Source organism: Girardinichthys multiradiatus, chromosome 12 (genome assembly GCF_021462225.1).
Source record: "Girardinichthys multiradiatus isolate DD_20200921_A chromosome 12, DD_fGirMul_XY1, whole genome shotgun sequence".
Taxonomy (NCBI): Eukaryota; Metazoa; Chordata; class Actinopteri; order Cyprinodontiformes; family Goodeidae; genus Girardinichthys; species Girardinichthys multiradiatus.
Window position 1 is genome coordinate 25,743,912 of NC_061805.1, and position 22,390 is coordinate 25,766,301.

General features: G+C 38.8%; 1 protein-coding gene across 2 annotated transcripts; it reads right to left on the reverse strand.

Annotated features, from left to right (window-relative positions):
- Positions 1-714: 714 nt before the first annotated feature.
- Positions 715-17,686, reverse strand: ercc6l2 (excision repair cross-complementation group 6-like 2). Of its 2 annotated transcripts, XM_047381773.1 has the most exons (20): positions 17,401-17,686; positions 15,684-16,087; positions 15,449-15,565; positions 15,129-15,322; positions 14,023-14,116; positions 13,751-13,818; positions 13,449-13,656; positions 13,202-13,342; positions 12,733-12,849; positions 12,496-12,615; positions 12,337-12,408; positions 11,564-11,709; positions 10,063-10,158; positions 9,839-9,938; positions 9,155-9,307; positions 8,340-8,423; positions 6,297-7,245; positions 6,067-6,221; positions 4,190-4,335; positions 715-1,981 (listed from the first exon to the last, which is right to left on the reverse strand). In XM_047381773.1, the coding sequence occupies exons 1-20, from the start codon at positions 17,426-17,428 to the stop codon at positions 814-816; spliced, it is 4,560 nt and encodes a 1,519-aa protein (XP_047237729.1). In that variant the 5' UTR covers positions 17,429-17,686; the 3' UTR covers positions 715-813. The 2 variants fall into 2 exon arrangements, with proteins under 2 accessions (XP_047237729.1, XP_047237730.1); XM_047381774.1 differs by lacking the exons at positions 15,684-16,087; positions 17,401-17,686 and having other exon boundaries at positions 15,463-15,544.
- Between the last annotated feature and the right edge of the window lie 4,704 nt (positions 17,687-22,390).

Sequence of the window (22,390 nt, forward strand, 5' to 3'; positions counted from 1 at the left end):
GAGAAGAACTTCAAATGGAATTGAGTGTGAACACAATCCCTTCAAACTTCCATGAGGTCTTTAACTGTTTAATGTTATTTCACCAACAGCATAGAAGCTGTCGCTCTTTATGGGCCTTTGAGACACAACTGACAACTCAGATTACACCGCAGAGGACTGCAGGGGAATGGGACCATTTACAGCACACTCACTGGGAGTGGAAGGCTGCGACGGGTGGAGAGTGATTGAGAAATAACAGATATTGAGCCAGGAATCAGAGTATCCTGAAATCACAGAGGCCACACACGTGCAGCGGCTTGGTTTTACGTTGGTAAACCATTTACTTAACTTCAAATTGGGCGCAGTCACGTTGTTAGATCAACTACAACTGCAGTAAAAAGTTGGCAAAAGACAGTCAACAGTCTTAAGTTGTGCCAAAGTTTTAAAACCGTCACCAGTTCCAACAATTTCGAGTGTTTTTAATGGGAAGCCACAGAAAGTGCCAGAGTGACTGGAGTTTTCCCCAGCTAAATGGAGCATAGGGTAACAAGTTCAACTTGAATAAAGAATACCTTCGATCTAATATTAGTGCATGCGACCCTAACTCAAATAAAATATATTTTTTATGATCCAACTCACCAATCTGATGCATAAAAGGCACAATCATCCCCTTGGATGCAGAAACGTTTGTTTGTGGTAAATGTTATAAAATGCGCACATATCTGGATTTCAGAGTCGTTGGCAAATTGTTTATTTGGGCAACAATCAACACTGCCAGTTGACACTTCTGAAAATTATAAAAATGAAAAAAATCGTCTAATAGGCTTTATCGCATCATTTCTTCCACAGAAATCTGTCATTTGTTTTCCAGAGATTTCTGCTTTCTTTTTGTCCAGAAAAACCTCTAGCTGCAAAGCCAGTGTTGATGCAAACTTTCTGCACCTCCTCTGGGTCTGTTAACCTGTTGATGCTCTCCTCATTGCCCTCACTGAGAATGTCCCAGATGTCTTTGCAAGCGCTCTTTGATCCCCGCACCAGCGCAGTAGTTTGTGTTTTCGAGCTTGACTCAGCACCTAATGTAAGTTTGGGTGAAGAGGATGTGATGAGGGTTGGGTTTAGCGACACTGAGGACATGAGAGGTGTTTCTGAGGTCCTCTTTCGTTGCACATTTTTGCCTTTAGGTTTTAGCAAATCATCAAGAATTGATATGTCTCCTAAAAGATCTTTGAGGGAGCTATTGCACGAGGTAGAAGGAGGCTCAGAACGTTCTTGCAATGTTTCACTCGTCGTCAGTGAGGATTTCTGCACTTGTTCCTTGTCCTGAGCTGTGGGTTTGGATAACGTGGCGGAGCTGCAATGCCTGAGGTCAGAGGAAGAAGGGGCGTCTCTGTCTGTGTGGTTCAGGAAAGCAACAGCAGCCTCCCCGGATCTCAGACCAAGGTTGCTGGCCCGATCCACAGCAAGACCACCACCGGCTCTGCAGGCTCCAGAAGTAGAAACACTGCTCTTCTGTGTCCTTGTATGTCTGCTGGCACTGCAGACCATCTCCTTGTGCTCCTCTGACAAAAAACGTTGAACATCCTGTAGACAATCTGGAAGTCTCTTCTCAGATATGTTTGGCTTTTTTGGTTCAATAATATAATTTTTTAGGATGCCAGATCCAATCTGTGGTGATGAAACATTTTTTCGGTGGGATTCAGGGTCAGTCCTTCTGGTCTGGTTGTATTTTCTTGATTTTCTGGCTCTGGAACAATTCTTTTTTGGGGTTTTTTCAGCACCTTTTGGAGATGATAAGGAGGTAGCAGTTGTACGACAGGAGGGCTGTGTGATTGTGTCAGGGAAGTTTTCTCTGACTGTCTCGGCCACATCAGAGTGGTTCAGTGATGTGTAGTACTGACGAAGCCAATCAAGTCTCTGAGATGAGTTTCCTTTCAGGATCTCAATGGCAAACTGATGTATTGAAACAAATTTGAAATGGAGGGCCATTTCCTCCAGCTGCTGCCTATGACAAAAAAGACAAAGACAGAAATAAGTGCAATTTTAAAGCGAAAGTAAAAGTATTTAAAAAAGAAAAATAATTTAAATTAACTTTTTTAAAGAGAAATGCCCCCTTGTGCTTGAAAGCATTATCAGATATTGTCCAAAAGGAAAATCCTGCCACATTGTTTTGGGATACTTCATTTGGAAAATAACAACAAACAGCTCAGTTTGGCTGTGGAAATTCAGGCTATTCCATATCATACAGTAGAAAACATCCACTCCCAACTGTTATTACTGTAACTTTACTTTTTGTAGTGCTCTCAACACTACAAAAGTCTTTAACTGGAGATGACAATTTCAGATTTTTCAATTTTTTGTTAAACTGACAAATTAAAACATTTGTATTATTTTTAAACAGAGTATTTTAGCTCACTGTCTTTTAATTGCTCAGTGTTGGTAGCTGTGATGCAGCTTTTTAATATCCAGGGCCACTTTAATCCACAACAAAACTGTGCTTAAAATATATATCACTAACCAACATGGTTTTCATAGTAACAAAAAATTAAGAATCTGGAAAGAATGGCATAGCTCTTACTAATCTGACACCCCTAAATACAATTCTAATGCAATCTGTTGTTTCTTGAGATCAACTAATCCGCCTACGCTGAATTTCATCTCAAGCATTGTGGAAAGTCTGTATTTGCAAACATGTGGAAGAAGGTGCTCTGGTTAGATGAGACCAAAGCAGAACCTTTCGGCCTAAAGGCAAAACACTTTGTGTTGAGAAAAACACTACACATCACCCTGAAGACACCATCCCAAGGGTAAAACATGGTGGTGGCAGAATCATGCTGTGGGGATTCTTTTTTTCAGCATGGAAAGGGAAGGCGGTCTGATTTGAAAAGAAGATGGATAACAAACAGCTAGCGCTACAACGCAGTTGTTTATACTGAAGCATATCAATGTGTTAGAATTGCCTAGTCAAAGTCCAGACCTAAATTCAACCGAGAATTCATGTCAAGATGTGAAAATTGATTTCCAGACACTCCCCCTTTGTTAGTCTTTATATTACACAGCTGCTAGAGACATGACCCAATCGATTTGTTTCCGTTATGGCAGTGAAAGGCGGTTTTACAACACATCAACTCAGGGGGAGTGAAGACAGATGCATACCACATATTTCAGACGTTTGGAGTCACCATACTAACACTATCATTCAGATATTCTGCAGGCCTGTAAGGTCTAACATAAAATGAAAGAGACTGCAAAGATTCAGGCTTACATCAAGAAAGCAATGTGCTTAGAGTTACTTTCATGGACCTCCAGGGCAGTCGTTAAAAACGCTAGTTTGACCAGACTCAGGAACACAAATACTTTAAAGTGACTGGTCTTAGCCTTATAACCATCTGTGGCTTTCATTAGAAATACAATAAATAAAAGTAAAGGCAGTAAAACCTAACATACATATGGATTCACTTCATTAAACAGAAAGGTTAATTGAGGCAATATTGATATAAGCCGGTGTGTATTTTCACTCCCTGGTGAGCCTCTGGGCAGAGCTACAGCCTTCCCCCTCAGAGAGAGAGAGAGAGAGAGAGAGGCTGGAGCCATAAAGGTGTCTGTGTGTTTGAATATGAGGGTTTGGGGGGGAAGTGAAGGAGGTGATACAGCAGAATGGGCTTGTGTGTGTGAGCGCCACATGTGTGAGTGTGTGTACTTAAATGTTTGCTAGAATGTGCAGGTTTGGGAGAACTAAGGCAATCATTTTTTGGTCAGTCTTAGGAGGGCTGCGGTTGCAAAAGGGGAAACTCCCTCAGTGTTAGGCCTGATCATAACTGGGTAATCTTTGGCACGATGCTGGGAAATAGGTAGATGGGAAACGTCAGAGGTGGCCCTTTTATATACACAGAGACACACACACACAGTTATTAATGTTCAGGTGGGGGCACTAAACGCTGTTCCTGTGGCGGGTTTTTGGCCTTCTTCCCTTCACTGCCAAGAATTCCTTGATTTAATCATTTCCTCTCCATTATTCTGCTTCTTCACACCTCTTCCCACGATCTTTTGTTCTCATTCTTTTTTTCCATTCCCCTTTTAAATTGTCTTATTTTGCAGGCATCCTAAATAGCTCAAATTTGACATATATCTGTTTTATCCACACACTCTTCTTGCTTGCCTTCATTAGTTTCCCTTTTTTTCTGCATAATAACTGCAACTTTCTTTTAAATACCTGCATATAGCTTTGGGAGTATCTCCAATAATGACTGTAGTAGATCCGGTGTGGTGGATGCTCTTATTCGAGAAGATCGCGGGATGATTCACGATGGGCCTCTGCAGCTGGACAGTAACAAATTGAGGCTGGCTGGCTGGGAGGCTCTGGAACAGTCAAAAAGAGACTAGTTTAATACACTGTAATCAGCTTATTAAAGACCTAATTAAAAGACAATCATTTTAATGCTTACAACCCAGAAAGGTTGATAAGCATAGATATTACGAAGATGAAAAATGTTGTTTTTATTGCCATAGCATGATATAAATAGGAACTCCATCTTTCTGATATGTGAACAAATTAGGGCTACTCTTTAAATATTGTAAATGGTTAGCTGCAAAATCAATGACTCAACTGACTGTTTAATAACTAAAATTTCAATGCACTTAATTGACTGAGTGTGTTTATATGATTGGATGGAATTGACTGTATACCTCTGTATATAAATTGGATGTTTTGTTTTTGTTTTAAAGTGCCCTGAGTTGGCAAATGGTGTGAATCTGCGCTACATAATTAAACTGAACTGAAATATTATATTTAACTATGTAGAAAGTGATTTAATGACTTTATTTTATTCATTGAACAAGACATAAAACTTTTCATTTTAACCGAGGAAAACGTTAGGACAACCTACCCTATAAAAGCTCTTGTTTCCCCCTTTGACTGAAATAATTTCAGTAAGACGTTTTCTGTAACTATTCACCAGTCTCGTTAATCAGGCTGAGGAAAGTTGGAGAGCTTTCTAAACCAAATCTCTAAAGCTCACTGTTAGAGAACTGCAGCGCAAATTTCAATGTAACATGAACTTATTTTAAGTTTTTTAAACACCTTTATTCCAGTAAATATGAAGGGCGCCGTGTGATTTCATTAACCTGATTAAATATCAGGTGGAGTTGCTCCCATCACACCTTTCACAGCTATGGGGTAATTCTTCCTGGCAGTGTTGTTAGAGGACTGATCATTTACCATTTCCATTTTTGTAAGGAAGCGTGAGGTTTACAACACAACCAGGTACTTACACATACGTAATAACACTAATATTAACCCTGGTTATTACGATTACTCTAGACTGTCCAAAGTAATCGTAGTCCTGGTCAGAAAGTAGTCTGTTAAGTTCACTTGTTCAAGTCCCCCCTAAATGTAATGGTATTTGAAGTTGTATTACTGATCTGTGCTGATGACCGTTCCAGGTATGCAAAGTCCATATATAATTGAAGCCAATGGAAGAAAGACGTCAATAGGAGGCCTTCACCTTTGGGCTGTAATTCTCTTCATTGCATTCAGACTTGCCAGCCAGGTCAGAATGCAGAGTCCTTAGAGAGCAAAACGAGCAATAAGGGTCTGTTGCCAATTTTGTGCCTAAAACTTTTTGTCAAATATGCTCAAATTTTCATATGTTTATAGAGGTGATTAGACTTCTTAGAAGCCGGATAAAAATTATGCCAATTTTTTCCCAAATTAGGTTAAGAGCCCTGAACCTAGAGGACTGATTTTGTGAACAACTTCGGGTGTGATAGCGCTAGCTGCAGCAAAGCGGTTAATTTTAATTTAATGTAGCGGGGTGTGGTTTTGAAGTAACTGGTTAGAGGTTCAGCTGAATTTCTTCCTTTTTGTCGGACATGTCCGTTCGAGGTTTGGACTTGTCTGAACATGCCTACTTGTTGCGCTGTTTGTGGCTACACCTTTATTCGGATGAAGCTTAACCTGTGGACTCAGCTGGTGCCTGTTACAGTTTGATCACTCCAGTAGGGTGGTGGACTGAGGAAGTTGCACATAATAATAATAATCATAACTTTGTTTTTGAAAAGTCACTAGATTTAGTGTTTGTTTCCACATACCTCCTGCGTACCTAGCAGGTCATTGGCTGGAAGCTGTGAGTACAATTTGCGCTCAAACACGTCCCGCACAGCAGCTCTGCTGATTAGCTCCTCTGCTTTGCTTCCACCCACCACCCGTTGGTTGGAGTGCAAATACACCACCTCCTGCACACCCCCTTTACACAAAGGTAGACATGCTTAATATCGGAAATATGACTTTTTACTTGCAATGCAAGAAATGTTACTCTAACCTAGCACACTGTCGATGGTTTGCTTCTTTTCCTCAGATGCTGGAGTTGTTGGACTTCTCACACTTGTAAATGCAGATCTTCCTCCTCGTCTTCCTGTTGCATCGGTTGCAGAAGCTGCATGCTCGTCCTCTGAAGATGTGAAAGCTTCTATCTCATCTATGTGTCTTGGCTTGTCCCTTTGCCTTCGTCTGCTGTTGCCAAGCTTTCCCCTGCCTCCGTCTCCATCTTTCCTATAAAAATTTAAAACTTTCCTTTTGGAACATGTCCTTACCTCTAGATCTAAATCATCAGATTCATCTGAGCATCCTTCAAAGAGGTGCCCTTTTGGAACTGTAGTTTTGACCTTATTAGGTTTTTTGTTTTCCGGTGAGGAACTTCTATCGCTGTCGTCATCCACTGCAGTTTGTTTATTAATCCATTGTTTCAGGCCCTGTCTCCGTCTTATGGCATAACCGCCCTCTTTTAAAGATAAAATGTTGTTTCCATCATCTCTGTCTTTTCTGTCTGAGCCGATGGATTTGTGCTGGGCTTCTGCTTCCCATTCTGGGAGGCAAGCAGCACCATTTTCTTTACAGGAAGTTGTGCAGATGCCTCTGGAGGTATCCTCTATCTCTTGATCTCCAGCATCCTCCTCAAAGGGACTACCTTCAGCAGAGGAACTACAGCCTCCTTCCCTTAATAGTTGTCTTTCCCTGACTGTTTCAAGGAGTCTTGAGAAGCCATGTTGGAGGAGACTCATCTGAACGGGGCCAGTAGCAGCTTTCCCACTCCTGTTGCCATGGCCTGTACTCGAATTTGAAGCCTTTCCCTTTAGCTCCCGCAGCTCCTCATCAGTTTCACTCCCACTGCTGAAATCTAGCATGCCTCCTGGGATTTTTGAGACACAAATGTTGTCTTCAGGTGCTTCAACGTTTGATAGTGTGCCATCTGTATATAAATCTCCATGTTCCTACAACAAAACAACAGAAATTCAGTTTAGGAAAAGCACATACAGGCAAAAGTGGTGTAAGAGCAACTCTTTAACATTTAGCAACAAAATGCAACCAAAGCGTAACATTTCTTTAGTTTTGTGTCATCTTGAAACGAACCAGCCCCTGTGAGATTTAACTGGTGAATTTAAAACAGATGTTTTCCAACAATAAATCAAAGTAAACATCAATGTGACATGAGCCCTACACAATGATGTAATAGGAAGAAAACAAGAGACAAGTAAAGAAATGCTTCAGTGTGGTCTGCTCCTGTCATGAGGTCAAACAAGTGATTAAATCCAGCTGCTTCAAACGCAACAAGAAAAGATTTGAGATGTAAAGAAAACTCATACTTTAGTGACAAGATTTTAAAGGATTGATTGCTGTTTTTTTGTGAGCCCAAACCATGCTATGGTACTTCACTCACTCACATAACTTGATGCTTTTTCTGAAGTACTGAATACTTTTATGAAAGAATGTTGTACACATTTCGAAAGGTCAAAACGTCATACTTTTCCAGATTGAAATTTCCAGCATGTTTGATACTTTTAAGGAATTTTTTAAAGCATAAGTACAAAAGCTCATACATCATAAAGTTATGGCAGATATTTTAGGATGGTCAGGATGGGTAGATGGGCAGTCAAATAGACAGAGAGATGGATGGACATATGTTGAATAGATGGGCAAGTGGACAAACATGTGGACAGACAGAAGGACAGATAGATGAACAAACGGATAGATAGAAGAATTCATGGGGACGAGATTTAAACAATACAATAGGGAATACAGTATGGAAAATACATTTATCCACATTTTTGTTTCTTTTTCCATACTTTTAACTACTTAGATCTAATTCCAAACATTTCCAGAACATGTTGGAAACATGTTCCAGAACACGCTGTAAGAGCAACTTCATTTTCTTTCTTTTTTTTTTTACAGTCATGATAGAAACTCTGGATTGGTTTGACTGGTAGAAGAATGTCATTGTTTGAAGAGGGTGAAAGGGCTATTTGGGAAAGGAGACAGAAAAAACATGAGTGAGATGAGCCACCCTGAGAATAACCGAGTTACTCACATCATTTCTGCTCGTCTTGTTCTCCTTCTCTCCTTCTTTGTGTGTTTTTGTTGTTATAACCCCAGCCTCCACTTGGCCCTCTCGCTGACAGGACGATACATGCATTCATCAGCACATTTCACCAGGCAAAATCAAAGTGAACAGTGAAACCTTTAAACCTTCAAATCTTGCTTTTTATTTGCAGATGACACAGTCTAAAGCTACTCCTCATATTTTATTATTGCTTCGATTGAGCCAAACTTAACATTCAGATCCAAAAAAGGAGCTTTTCTGGAGGTTCTTTTTTTTTTTTTTAAACAAATTTGGCTTTATCCTCCACTTTTAGTCCTTGGAACATTGTTTTTAAAGCCTGTTCTTTGTTTGAGACACTTATAAAACATTATAACTCAAGAGATTAGCCAGTGGCGTGGCCACACATGACTAAGGAAACCTTTCCTTAGCATGAAAGCATAAACATTAAAACACCAGTGTTATACAAAACCACAATGTAGCTGTAGCTGTGTCATACTTGAGAGTTTTTTTTTTTATATCTAGATTTTGTATTAAGCAATTGTTCAGTGGTAGCCTCATAAAAACAGGATAACCAGGGCTGGGGTAAAAGGGAGTAAACCAGCAGCTGGAAAAAAAATCTTTAAAAAGACATTTCGAAACCCTCAAGAAATGTTTCTCTAGAGCCTAAAAATCCTAGAAGTTCAGCTCATTTGAAGCAAATTATGACAAAAATGAAAACAAAGGCAAAATTCATATAAACAAACACAATGTTACAATAAGGCTGGTTCATTGAAACAGTAAAAAAGACACGTTGACTGTTTAACCTCTAAAATCCTGTGGGTAAGACAAGTTCCTTCTGTCTGCAGCCTGAAGAGATTTTTGATCCCAAACAGTTCCCCTTTATAGAAGCTGTTTCCCTGCACTGCCTCAAAGTACCGCCGGGCGCTCTCTTTACCAACCACTGAACACTGCAGCTGCTGTTGGGGGGGGGGGAGAAGAGCAAAACAAAAATCATAATTTTATGTCATACATAAATTAAATGTTATAAAATGAGAAACTCATGCTAATTTGACATAATGCAGGCCTGTAAAGAGTGACTTAAAAAGGTATTAGATGTGGAAATTATTAGCATTATTTTGTGAATAAATATACAATTCCTGACATTAAAAATCTACTATTACTGAAAACTTGCATCTGAATGTAGTAGAAATCACAATATTCTTTTGTAAAGACATTTTCTCTCATTGAATTGAAACCAGGAAACAATACTTTGCAAATCTTTTAAGTTCTAAAACAAATCTTCATACCAAAATGAGTTGTTTTCACATCACATTTTAAATTTGATCATAAAGCATGTTAGACAAGTTCAGGCTTCTATGTGGATTCATCTTAAAATCTGTCTCCATATACTTGCAGGATACTGAAAGATAGCAAACCAAGCTCTTTTAGAAGTTGATTATATAAAAACAATTTTATTTAAATACCACATTTATACAACTGTTTGGTACCTGTTTGTATACTTGTCTGAGGTAGATAACCTCCTCTACAGTCCCAAGTGATATCAGCCTGAGAACAGTAACGTCCCTGCACTGGCCGATACGATACGCCCTGCAGAGACAAACACCGTTTTTGTGTTTCAACAAAATCAGACGCATATTGTCTGATGGGCCAGGAAAGTAAAAAGCTGTTATGGAATATAATAATTTAAGAATTAATCTGGCACAGTACCTACCTGTCAATAGCCTGAAGATCACTGGCTGGGTTCCAGGTGGGATCAAACAGCACAACAACATTAGCACCTACAAAGTTAAGACCGAGACCACCCGCCCTGAGGGAAGAAACATCTTTTTAAAAGACCAAACAAAACGTAAAAACCTTAGTGTGAAAATCAATACATCACACCTCATATTTCCAGTTCTGTTTTAAAGCAAATAAGTAAAGTTAAAACCAACTTTCTGACAAGCAGTTTGTGTCACATGCATTAAAAAACCTGTTTCCACTATATATTGATGATGCATTTATGAAGTCAAGATATCAAGTGACTTGCTGAAGCGTGCAATTCTCTATAGCTGTAGACAGATAGCAGATTTGTTTTTTAGACAAAAAAAAAGACCTTTTATAATCTTAAGAATATGTCCAATGGGTGTGTGTTCGCTTACTGGTGACACAAAAAGTAAACATGTTCTCAACACTTTTGCAACAAAGATCATCTATGCAGGAAACGTGGGCGAGCTCTGTGAAAGTAAAAACAGGTAGGAAGGACAGATTTCTCCTCTCCAATGAAAAACAGCCTCTCTGTGGTAAAAATGTTTTCGCCAATTGGAATCTCAGATATAAAGCATGCAAAAACCGAAAGCTGAGTGATGAGTAAACAACAGTTCATGCCACAGCTAAGACAGATTACTTAAGCAGGGAGAAAACAGCCGGAATGCAGATTCGACCATAACTGTTGTTTGTTAGCATAAAGTTCATCAGTTAAGAAAATGCTTTAGTAAAACGAGCACTGATTATATGAAAAAAATGAGTCTAAAGCATTCAGTGAAAAAGTGGGAGGGCTGATGCTTGTGTGCATAGGAGTAACAATGCTGATCAGAATGAGAGCCGAAATTCCATCCAAACTGAATTATGACAGAAATCTTGCTTAATCACAGTTTTTTGTCAATGGTGGTTATTCCCACGTGTTGTGAAATTCAACGAAGATTAGGCTCACCACAAAGCATTTTTAAATTCTTCTGTAGGGTCCTGGTCTCTTGAGTCTCTAAGCTATTGCGCTCCTGACAACAGTTCTCCTAACTTAAACCTCCTCACTGGATGAATCACAATATAAATCTTTTTTACTTTTTTTAACCCAAACGCAAGCTGGAGACTGTACCATTGCTGTTTTTTCTTTTGGATGAAATTGTGTTAAGCACCGATTGTAGAGTTGAGCGTTCTATTTCCCATGAAAATGAAATAACTAATGTGACCTACAAGCCTGAACTCAGTTGAAAAAGAACTTTAAAAATGATGTATTATGCCCTTTAAAGTTGAACGTTTTCATTATGTTTAAAATAACCTCATTCCAGAAAAAACACATTTTGCTATGTCACCCAAGTTGACATTCTCATAATGTCTTGGGTTGTTTATAATTTCTTGCAAATTACCATCTATAGTTTGAAAAACAAGAAACCAAAATTGAACTTATATCACAAGATGTTTCAAATTTGTATCCGTTGTATAATTTTCCAACTAACATGGTAGAAACCAGGCACAGATTGACGTGAGAAGAGCTGTTGAAGTCTTTCACAATTTGGACTCTTTCTCTGGATTTGGTGGTTCCGTCCAACCGGCTAAAATCCAGCCCCTCTGCCATGCAGTAACTCTCCAGGATATCTAAGAGCTGAAAGAATATGCAAGCGTTATTATAAGATCTCAGAGCAGAGGCAATGCAATGCAGAAGAACACCACAAACAAGCATTTACTAAAATAAATAATGACATAACAGATAAAGTCAAAATAACAATGCAAACAGTGCCTGACATGCAGAGCTGGCCAAGCAAGACGTTTAGTAGGAAAATGTGTTTTTGTTTTATTTCTGATCATTAGAGAAAAGTACTCTTATTCCTTGAACCATTCACATTTTTTCTACAACCACAAACATTTATGTATTATATTGGAATTTTATGTGAGTGACCAACAACAAATGCGGCATAATTGTGAGGTAGAAGAATAAAGGATTTCTAAAAATCTGAAAAGTGTGTAGGGTAATTGCATATAGCCGTGCTGAGTTGATATTTTTGCAAAACCACGTTATCTTGCAGTTTCAGCTCTTGGTCTTTTGGGTTATGTAACTAAAAAATACAAATCTTGTATCACTTCCCAATTATGCTCTACTTTGTGTTGGTCTATCATTCCAATTTGTTGGAGTTTGTTGTTGCAACATCACCAAATGAGAATACCTTTTTAAAAACACTATATTCGTTATCATACATTGGTAACGAAGGTATTAGATTTAACTGTGAGTCACCTTGGTTGACAGAGAAAAGATAAGTACTTTGTCTCTCTTTTGCAGATAGTACTTCAGAAGCTTCTGCAAAACCTAAAAGAAAACATACTTTTGTTAATCAGCAGAAATGAAACATTCTGTGAAGACTTACATGAAAATGTTTTCACTTTAGTGCTGTACCTTCATTTTTCCACTGTACATCGGGTCTGAAAGAGCTTCAAAGGCTTCATTTTTGCATCTCTGCACAAAGTCTGGGAACTTCTGGAAAACCTTTGCACAAACGGAACTCACATACTTTTCCTATAAGATTTAAATGAATAATTTTAACGAGCAACATTAAAAAACTAATCAGTCCAGGAGATAGATGTTGCTGTAGACATCAATATCAAATCTGATACAGAATAACAAGGTTTTTACCTGTTTCTTGCTGGTGCCTGGAGTAGACTGAAGCAGTGCTGCATGGTTGGCAACCTTCCTCAGTATGGCCAAGTAGGTAAAGTAGAGCCCCTTTACAGAAACACCCTCAGAGTTTTTCTGTTAAAGAAAATTATTAGTGATCCTTTGGATAAAACGTAATTTAAGCCACAAAATGTAGATTTGAGATTTAAGCAAAATCAAATGTACCAGGTTATCCCCTGATTTAAAGCTTTGATCAAATGAAATGATTTAATTACTGGCAGAATAATGCTGTGGGAGTTTGCAATGTTGCATTGACCTTAGTAAGGACCACAAAATAATCTGCAATTAATTAAAAACAAAGATGAAGTGAAAAACAGGATCAATTACCCTACATTTTTAAGGTTGGTTAAATTATTTTGTCCACACTTTAAATGTTAACTGTAATTATAAGCTGTCATACAGTGGTAGAGCAAATAAAATAACTAACTTTATAGCAGCATCTACTTCGGGTATGCCCACTAAGGCAATCACATTTCTCTGAAGATCTCAGCAGTAATGTCACATCCTCAGCATCCAGCACTGCCTGATACACAGTCTGTTGAAGGTCTGTCAGAGAGCAGTACACTACCTGGGATAAAACACACCAAAGAGCTTCAGAAAGGCATCATCACTTTTAAAAATGATGAAACATCAAACAGACAATGTTTGATGACCTTTAAGGACTCCAATCTTACCCTGTCATCCTTCTGTGGCAGTTGCTCTTTGATTAGTGCTTTAGTTCGCCTGAGGAAAAAAGGAGAAATCTTCCTCACCAGGGCTCTGACAGTCTTCCTCCCTGTAGCCAGGGCACGTTTGGTTGCACTGTGCCTCTGCCCCTGTTCAATGGGATCTGAGAACTTGTTCCTGAAATGCCCCAAGCTGCCAAAACATCCTGGTATAGCCCTAAACAGAACATAATTCATAATAATAATGATGCTTTACAACAAAGACTGCTGTACAGTATTTTACACTACAATGTAAAATCCTATTAACCCACCAATCCATGACACACCACAGCTCTTCTAGGTTGTTCTGCAAGATGGTCCCAGTGAGACCGATTCTGTTCTGATGGAAGAAAATCGCAGGAATTAGCAGCTTAGTTGCAAACGCAAAAACAAGTACAGCTGTTTTATTTTTGCCTGAAAGGATTAGGCCTAACGGTGCTTTTACCAACAGCAATTATTAATAACTAGTTTAACACAGACAAAAAACTTATTACAAATGAAATACTTGTTATATTTCTCTGAATAAGCAACACAAATCTCTCACCTTACATCTCAACTCCTTCATGACCTGGGTGATCTGGGAGTTTGGGTTTTTTATCTTGTGGGCCTCGTCCACAACCACTGCTGACCAGTCGATTCTGTGGAGGAAGGCATAAATGTTAGAAAAATATTTAAAACAAAAATAACAGACTAAATTACCGGTATGGGAATTAATTCACACCCGGACTGTTCCTTTTTTATTGCGTCTATGTCTGATCCCAATTTCCCTACACTCCGCCTTCACTAAAGTGGCCTACAAACTCCACCACAACTTTATATTGTGTAAATCATGTACAACCTTGTCTCTTTTACATGCCGGCAACTCTAAAAGGTGGGAAAACTTGAGGAAAGCTTTAGGAATACCACATCTGCAGGCGGAACAGTCTGATGTGAATGTCAACATGATTGCATTGAATCATTTGGAGCACAAATTCTCTGGACTAAATTTTAGAGTGGATTCTACGTAGCCGCATATGAATTGGACCAGTTTGTAAAATGCCTTGAAATTACATCTGTTGCAATCAGGCGCCTATATCACTAAACTGAATTAAGTTGTCATATAATCATGTGAAAAATTTTATACATGTTGAGCTTTGTTTTATGTTTCAAGTTGTTTTCTGCAGGTCTTTTATAGTTTTCTTTTGCACTTCGGCTACTTTTTAACAAAAATTCAGCCCTTCTGCCTTCAGAACAAAAGTTGACAACTATCCATAGACATTGGTGATACAAAAGAAAATATCAAAAGTAAAAGAAGAACAGTATCTGAAAGACATGAATATTACAAGTAAATTAGGGCACCGGAAACAAAACATAAAAACGGGAGAGATGACTCAAGACTTTTGTACAGTACAGTGTATACAAATATTATTAACATGTTTCCCTAAGTAGGTTCGGTTAAATAATTTTGACTGTCTAAATTATGTTTAGTTTTAGATTCTGTTTTTACGTTTGCAAGAGCCCAGGCTTTTTAAAGCTTCTGGTTAACACTTAACCAACTCTTCTATATCCATCATCCTTTATCATTGGCCACTTGTAGGGTGTTTGAGTCGGCTGCACATAGTCCAACCAGTCATTTAGACCTACAGATGTATATTAGTATATTTTCATTACTTATTAAACTGATCCAGACAGAGCCGAAGTGTCTCATAAGTGGTGAGAGCGATCTCGATGCGACCATTCTTTATCCGAGCAAGCTCCTCCTCCTTCCTCAGCCCATGGACCACCACGCACTGGAAGTAACCCCATGTGTCCAGTTCATCCTTCCAGTTGTAAAGCACTGACAGTGGGGCCACAATCAGAAACACCTGGACGGGATCACACAACACTTTAATCAGCTTGATGACAAAATGATACTATAATCTGCTGCACATGATTGAAAGCTGTAGGGATTTGAGAAACTATCCTGTAATGTTGTATATTTCAATACCCACTTTACTGGGATTACTTTGATTGGAGGGTATTTGAGTTAGCAAAAACTGAGGCCTGTTGTTCTCGACGTCCTCCCATGTTCCAGTTTTGTGCAACACAGCAGCAAGAAAACCTATAATCTAGAATAAAAAAAAGAGGTGGACGGATTAAAAGCAACAGAATCACAAGGCAGCATGTAAATTAAAAAACCCTCATTCAAACATTTCTAAAGGTAATTCTGCTGCCTATGTCTTGTACCTGCACAGTTTTTCCGAGGCCCATGTCATCTCCTAGAATACAACCAGTGGAGCTGACGTAGTGGTTGTAAATGAATCTGATACCCTCCCTCTGGTAATCCCTTAAGTATCTGTTGATGGTATAAGGGACTCGATCTTCACCGCTCAAATCTAAAGGGATGCAGAGGAGTGGGTCGTTGTTGCTGCCAGGGAATGCAGGTTTCTCCTGCATTAACTGCTTTAAGCCAGGTCTCATAAGTTTCTTGACAGGTATGGCTTCCTGCTCCTCCTCTTCCAGATCCTTTTTGAATGTCACCCATGCTGTATCATTAGTCTGTGCAGTGGAGGTCAGTCTCTGTATGGTGTCTTCTCTCAGGAGGCAATCACGTGAACTTGGAGCCAGACAACTGTCACCTTCCCGCCAGGCTGTATCATAGGTATAATAATTAATTAGGATAGTTAATCTATTTTAATAACTCAATTCAAAAACTGAAACTTATACAGAGATATTACATACAGAGTGACACTTTTCAAATGTTTATTTCTGCTAATTATGATGAAAATGAAATGAATGGACTTTCCTTCACAATTCTCTCAAGGCTGCAGTTATCCCTGTTGTTTGTGCACCTACATCTACCACACTTTTTCCTTCCGCTTAACTTACCATTAATATGCTTGCATAAAGCACTTTGAGAACAGCCAGCTTTTTTTTTTACTTTGGGTGTCAAAGATTGTCTGTTGAACAACTGTCAATTCAGCAGCCTTACCCACACAACCGTTTTGAATTAAAAAACATCTCCACATGAGCCGACTAAAGTAATATTCTAAATCCAGTTTTATGAGAAACAGATAACTGGAGTTAGCTATGGCTCTAGTTCAAAATCTATAAAAATATATTCGCAGTCTTGGTCTTGATTATTTAACTATAAATTCATTTTGTAATCTACGGAGCCCGCGAGGGGACATGGGGGATTTTTTTTTCCTTCTGCGTCCCCACGCAATACTTTGCGTTCGCTCGCAAAACTTGTTAATCACCTTGATAAAGTTGTGCATTTTGGAACAGCAGCACATTTGACAAACTGCTCACAAAACAAACGGCACTGATATGGCATTGGTATGGTTTATTTGTCATATGCAGGTTAACACGCAATCAACAATGCGATTAAATGCTTAGGATAAGACGAACCGTTCAAATCACTATAAAAACAAAACTGGTGTGTAAAAAAAGTACACATCATGCAGCAGTAATAAGCAAATAAAGTGTCACAGATGTGGTTTCGTGCAGTTTTATTGTCCAGAGTTCAGCAGTTTGACAGCATGTGGATAATAACTGTCTTTAAGTCTGATTGAAGATCCTTTTATTTAAGGCCGATTTCAAAATAAAACTCAATGAATCTCAAAAACGGGTCTCCCACAAAGTATTGCGAGATAACGCAAAGACTATTGCGTGTGAACGCAAAACGTATAGCGTGGGAACGCAAAAGAAAAAAAATTCCCCCATGTCCCCTCGCGGGCTCCGTAATCTGCTATAACTAAAACAAATGACAAGAAATGTAGATTTACAAAAATAATTCTGAAATTTTACAAATTTTCTAATGTGATTATCGCACTTCCAATTAATAGTAGTTAATTTGATGCGCAATCATCATAAAAACCAGAGCTGCAGAAACTTAAAACTGCGTTAACACTTTATATAATCAAAAACAACAAAAACTGTAGAGTAAAAATGCCCAGCAAACCTTTCTCAGTAGCAGAACTTGAAGCCATCAGGATGAATCCAAACTCTTCTCCTGCTTTCCGCCTGAGGACGAGGCTAGCTTTGTTAGCCTAGCAAACATTACTGTCATATAAAAGCGCACTGGTTTAACTGAAACAGATAACTCGGTTAGACAGGTCTTATCATATCTGTATCTGCCGCCCTATAGTTCGTCCTCAGCGCATTTAAATGTATATGATAAATAAAAGGAGGCGACAGAGAAGGCAGCAGCAGGAACAAACTCCACCGCAGCTTTCAGTGTTTATCTATTACACCAAACGTCAGCGCACTTTCGACACATTTTCCAACAACCTAAAAGATTGACAAGTAAAAATGTGCGTAAATTTAAAATACACCAATATATTTATAAGCCAAAAATTGTTTTCCAGTTACAATTAATGCCTTTTTTATTGCACAAATTATTAGTGTATATTTTGTGAAAATGTTCCGAATACTTGTCCTGCTTGCGAGACAAATCCGTTGCGTTTACCTGGGTAGTTATACAGGTCCTTCTCAAAATATTAGCATATTGTGATAAAGTTCATTATTTTCCATAATGTCATGATGAAAATTTAACATTCATATATTTTAGATTCATTGCACACTAACTGAAATATTTCAGGTCTTTTATTGTCTTAATATGGATGATTGTGGCATACAGCTCATGAAAACCCAAAATTCCTATCTCACAAAATTAGCATATTTCATCCGACCAATAAAAGAAAAGTGTTTTTAATACAAAAAACGTCAACCTTCAAATAATCATGTACAGTTATGCACTCAATACTTGGTCGGGAATCCTTTGCCAGAAATGACTGCTTCAATGCGGCGTGGCATGGAGGCAATCAGCCTGTGGCACTGCTGAGGTCTTATGGAGGCCCAGGATGCTTCGATAGCGGCCTTTAGCTCATCCAGAGTGTTGGGTCTTGAGTCTCTCAATGTTCTCTTCACAATATCCCACAGATTCTCTATGGGGTTCAGGTCAGGAGAGTTGGCAGGCCAATTGAGCACAGTGATACCATGGTCAGTAAACCATTTACCAGTGGTTTTGGCACTGTGAGCAGGTGCCAGGTCGTGCTGAAAAATGAAATCTTTATTTCCATAAAGCTTTTCAGCAGATGGAAGCATGAAGTGCTCCAAAATCTCCTGATAGCTAGCTGCATTGACCCTGCCCTTGATAAAACACAGTGGACCAACACCAGCAGCTGACACGGCACCCCAGACCATCACTGACTGTGGGTACTTGACACTGGACTTCTGGCATTTTGGCATTTCCTTCTCCCCAGTCTTCCTCCAGACTCTGGCACCTTGATTTCCGAATGACATGCAGAATTTGCTTTCATCCGAAAAAAGTACTTTGGACCACTGAGCAACAGTCCAGTGCTGCTTCTCTGTAGTCCAGGTCAGGCGCTTCTGCCGCTCTTTCTGGTTCAAAAGTGGCTTGACCTGGGGAATGTGGCACATGTAGCCCATTTCCTGCACACGCCTGTGCACAGTGGCTCTGGATGTTTCTACTCCAGACTCAGTCCACTGCTTCCGCAGATCCCCCAAGGTCTGGAATCGGCCCTTCTCCACAATCTTCCTCAGGGTCCGGTCACCTCTTCTTGTTGTGCAGCGTTTTCTGCCACACTTTTTCCTTCCCACAGACTTCCCACTGAGGTGCCTTGATACAGCACTCTGGGAACAGCCTATTCGTTCAGAAATTTCTTTCTGTGTCTTACCCTCTTGCTTGAGGGTGTCAATAGTGGCCTTCTGGACAGCAGTCAGGTCGGCAGTCTTACCCATGATTGGGGTTTTGAGTGATGAACCAGGCTGGGAGTTTTAAAGGCCTCAGGAATCTTTTGCAGGTGTTTAGAGTTAACTCGTTGATTCAGATGATTAGGTTCATAGCTCGTTTAGAGACCCTTTTAATGATATGCTAATTTTGTGAGATAGGAATTTTGGGTTTTCATGAGCTGTATGACAAAATCATCTGTATTAAGACAATAAAAGACCTGAAATATTTCAGTTAGTGTGCAATGAATCTAAAATATATGAATGTGAAATTTTCATTATGACATTATGGAAAATAATGAACTTTATCACAATATGCTAATATTTTGAGAAGGACCTGTATAATACAGAAATACTTTTTTTAGTTAAGCACTATGTAATATTTTTCAGATTTGTATCTGCTATTAATTGCCGATTATACTATTTTATATAATTTAACCAGTGGTGAACTTGCCCTGCAACCATATTTTATGTACCCTTTTTTATATTTACACATTTATATATATATATATATATATATATATATATATATATATATATATATATGTGTATATATACATATTTATATATATACAGTACATATATATACAGTACAGACCAAAAGTTTGGACACACCTTCTCATTCAAAGACTTTCCTTTATTTTCATGACTATGAATATTGTAGCTTCACACTGAAGGCATCAAAACTATGAATTAACACATGTGGAATTATATACTGAACAAAAAAGTGTGAAACAACTGAAAATATGTCTTATATTCTAGGTTCTTCAAAGTAGCCACCTTTTGCTTTGATTACTGCTCTGCACACTCTTGGCATTCTGTTGATGAGCTTCAAGAGGTAGTCACCTGAAACGGTTTTCCAACAGTCTTGAAGGAGTTCCCAGAGATGCTTAGCCCTTGTTTGCCCTTTTGCCTTCACTCTGCGGTCCAGCTCACCCCAAACCATCACCATTGGGTTCAGGTCCGGTGACTGTGGAGACCAGGTCATCTGGCGCAGCACCCCATCACTCTCCTTCTTGGTCAAATAGCCCTTACACAGCCTGGAGGTGTGTTTGGGGTCATTGTCCTGTTGAAAAATAAATGATGGTCCAACTAAACGCAAACCAGATGGAATATTTTAAGTTCTGATTCTGCCTACCACAGTTAGATGATAGGGTCAAAGTGTTAAGAGGATTTTATGCTGATTGCTACATAAAGTATCAGCTTTGGGTGGAGGCAGTGTGATGCTGTGGGGTGGCATTTACCCTCAATGGAAAAACAAGGCTTGTCTTCCTTGGAGGCAATCTCAATGCACAGAGACAACCAGATAAGTTTCTGAAACAAGTGGCAATGTCATAGCTCCACTCTGGAGGACCAAAAACTACATTACTATGTGAAAAAGCTTGCTTCCGTAGAGCAAGGTTTATCAGTGACTACCTCCAGAATTTGGTAGTGAATATGATGGAATGTTTTGTCTGCAGTCCTGAGCTCAACCAAATGGAACACCTGCACCAAATGCTGGTTGAAGAGCAGAATGGCATCCCATAGCCGTGTGTGACCAAGCTAGTGACCATCATCAGGAGGTATCAAGCTGTTGTAGCTGTGTACTGTTCTTTTACACACTACTGAGACCCCTGCTTGTTAATTTAATAAATTGTTAAATTGTCAGTATGTCTTGTATGTTTAAACTTCAATAATCCAATTCAGTAAATGGTATCCAAAAAGAGTCATACAATGTAAATAACACCACTATCATACTGGGCCAAATTGCTTAATAGTCAGACAGAAAACCATCAAAGGTTTGACCTAGGATGTTAATTACAGTGGTCAAATCAAATGCGATGAATTTCACTTTGATCCTGTTTCCATGCTGAATACATCTACAGACACAAAACAACACTGCGTCAATTCTCCATCCTCAATTTCTCTTTCCCTAAACTCTGTCCGTGGCGCTGCAAATCAGGAATGTCTAGGTCCACTTCTTCTCATAGTATAATGCCATACAAAAATAATGCTTTTTGTTTGTAAATTCTCAAAACTGGAAAATTTATAGGGCAGCTGCTGCTGCAGATGTTCTGATTAAGAAATACCAAACACTGATGTCAAACCATTTACATGATGGGCTGGATCTCTCACACATTTGGTCTCCAAATGATTGACCTGTGCCTTCTCTGGGCACATTTGCTATATTGCAGTCCCAGCTAACTACAGAGAGTTGGAATAAATAAATATTTGGCTGTAGATAATGTTTAGGGTTAGGTGCCAATTGGAACATAATGGCTTTGGTTCTCTGTCAAGAAGGGAAGCGTTGGCTGGTAAACCCATCACCTGACAAAAAAAATGGTAGTGCATGTATCTTTTGAGACATTTTCCTGATCACTCTTAGTATCCAAATTGTGAAGGTAAAAATCAAGCATTCAATGGCATTTATATTTCAATTTCAGAAAAAATCACTGCGACATACTTCTTAAATATATCTGTGTAGATGGTTTTCAATTCAAAACATCTAAGTTACTATTTGTTATTCAGATTTTGTGGAAGAAACTAGACTGTGAGAAAAAAGATAAATTAAGTAAAATAAATTTATAAATTTGGGAAAAAATGCATGTCAGTTAAGCAAATCATTTCTTTGACATTTCCTATTAAATAAAAAGTACAGTCAGGTGAAAATATTAGGACTCTCTATGAAATATTTATATATTAATGAATGTAGCGTTGCTCCATCTGCTGAAACAGCAATATGACAAAATTTCATGACTCCTAACGTTAACCTTTCAGGAATTTCCTGTTTGTATGGCCTGGTCGCAAGTTAGTTTTCAGCCAGTCCTTGCTGGATTTGCTATTATGTTTTGGATTATCATTATGTTTCAGGGTCCTATTCTGTTTTTTTTTACATGGTCTCACACTTTCACCAAGTACCATCTGATATACATTAGAGTTCATGGTGGATTCTGTGATGGTGAGCTCGCCTGGTAATGCTGAAGCAAAGGATTCCCAAACAACACTTCCAACTGTATGCTTCACAGTGTATGATTTTTGTGTCCTGGAATGCTGCATTTGTTTAATGACAAACATATCACCTGTTCTTGTGTTCAAATCATATAATTTTGGACCCATTTGTTCCAAAAGTCCTGGCATTTGTCTACATTTTCTCTGGGAAACTGGTCTGGCCTTCTGTTATATCCAGAACGCTCTGTGTAAGTTGGGTGTGTGTCTCTCCT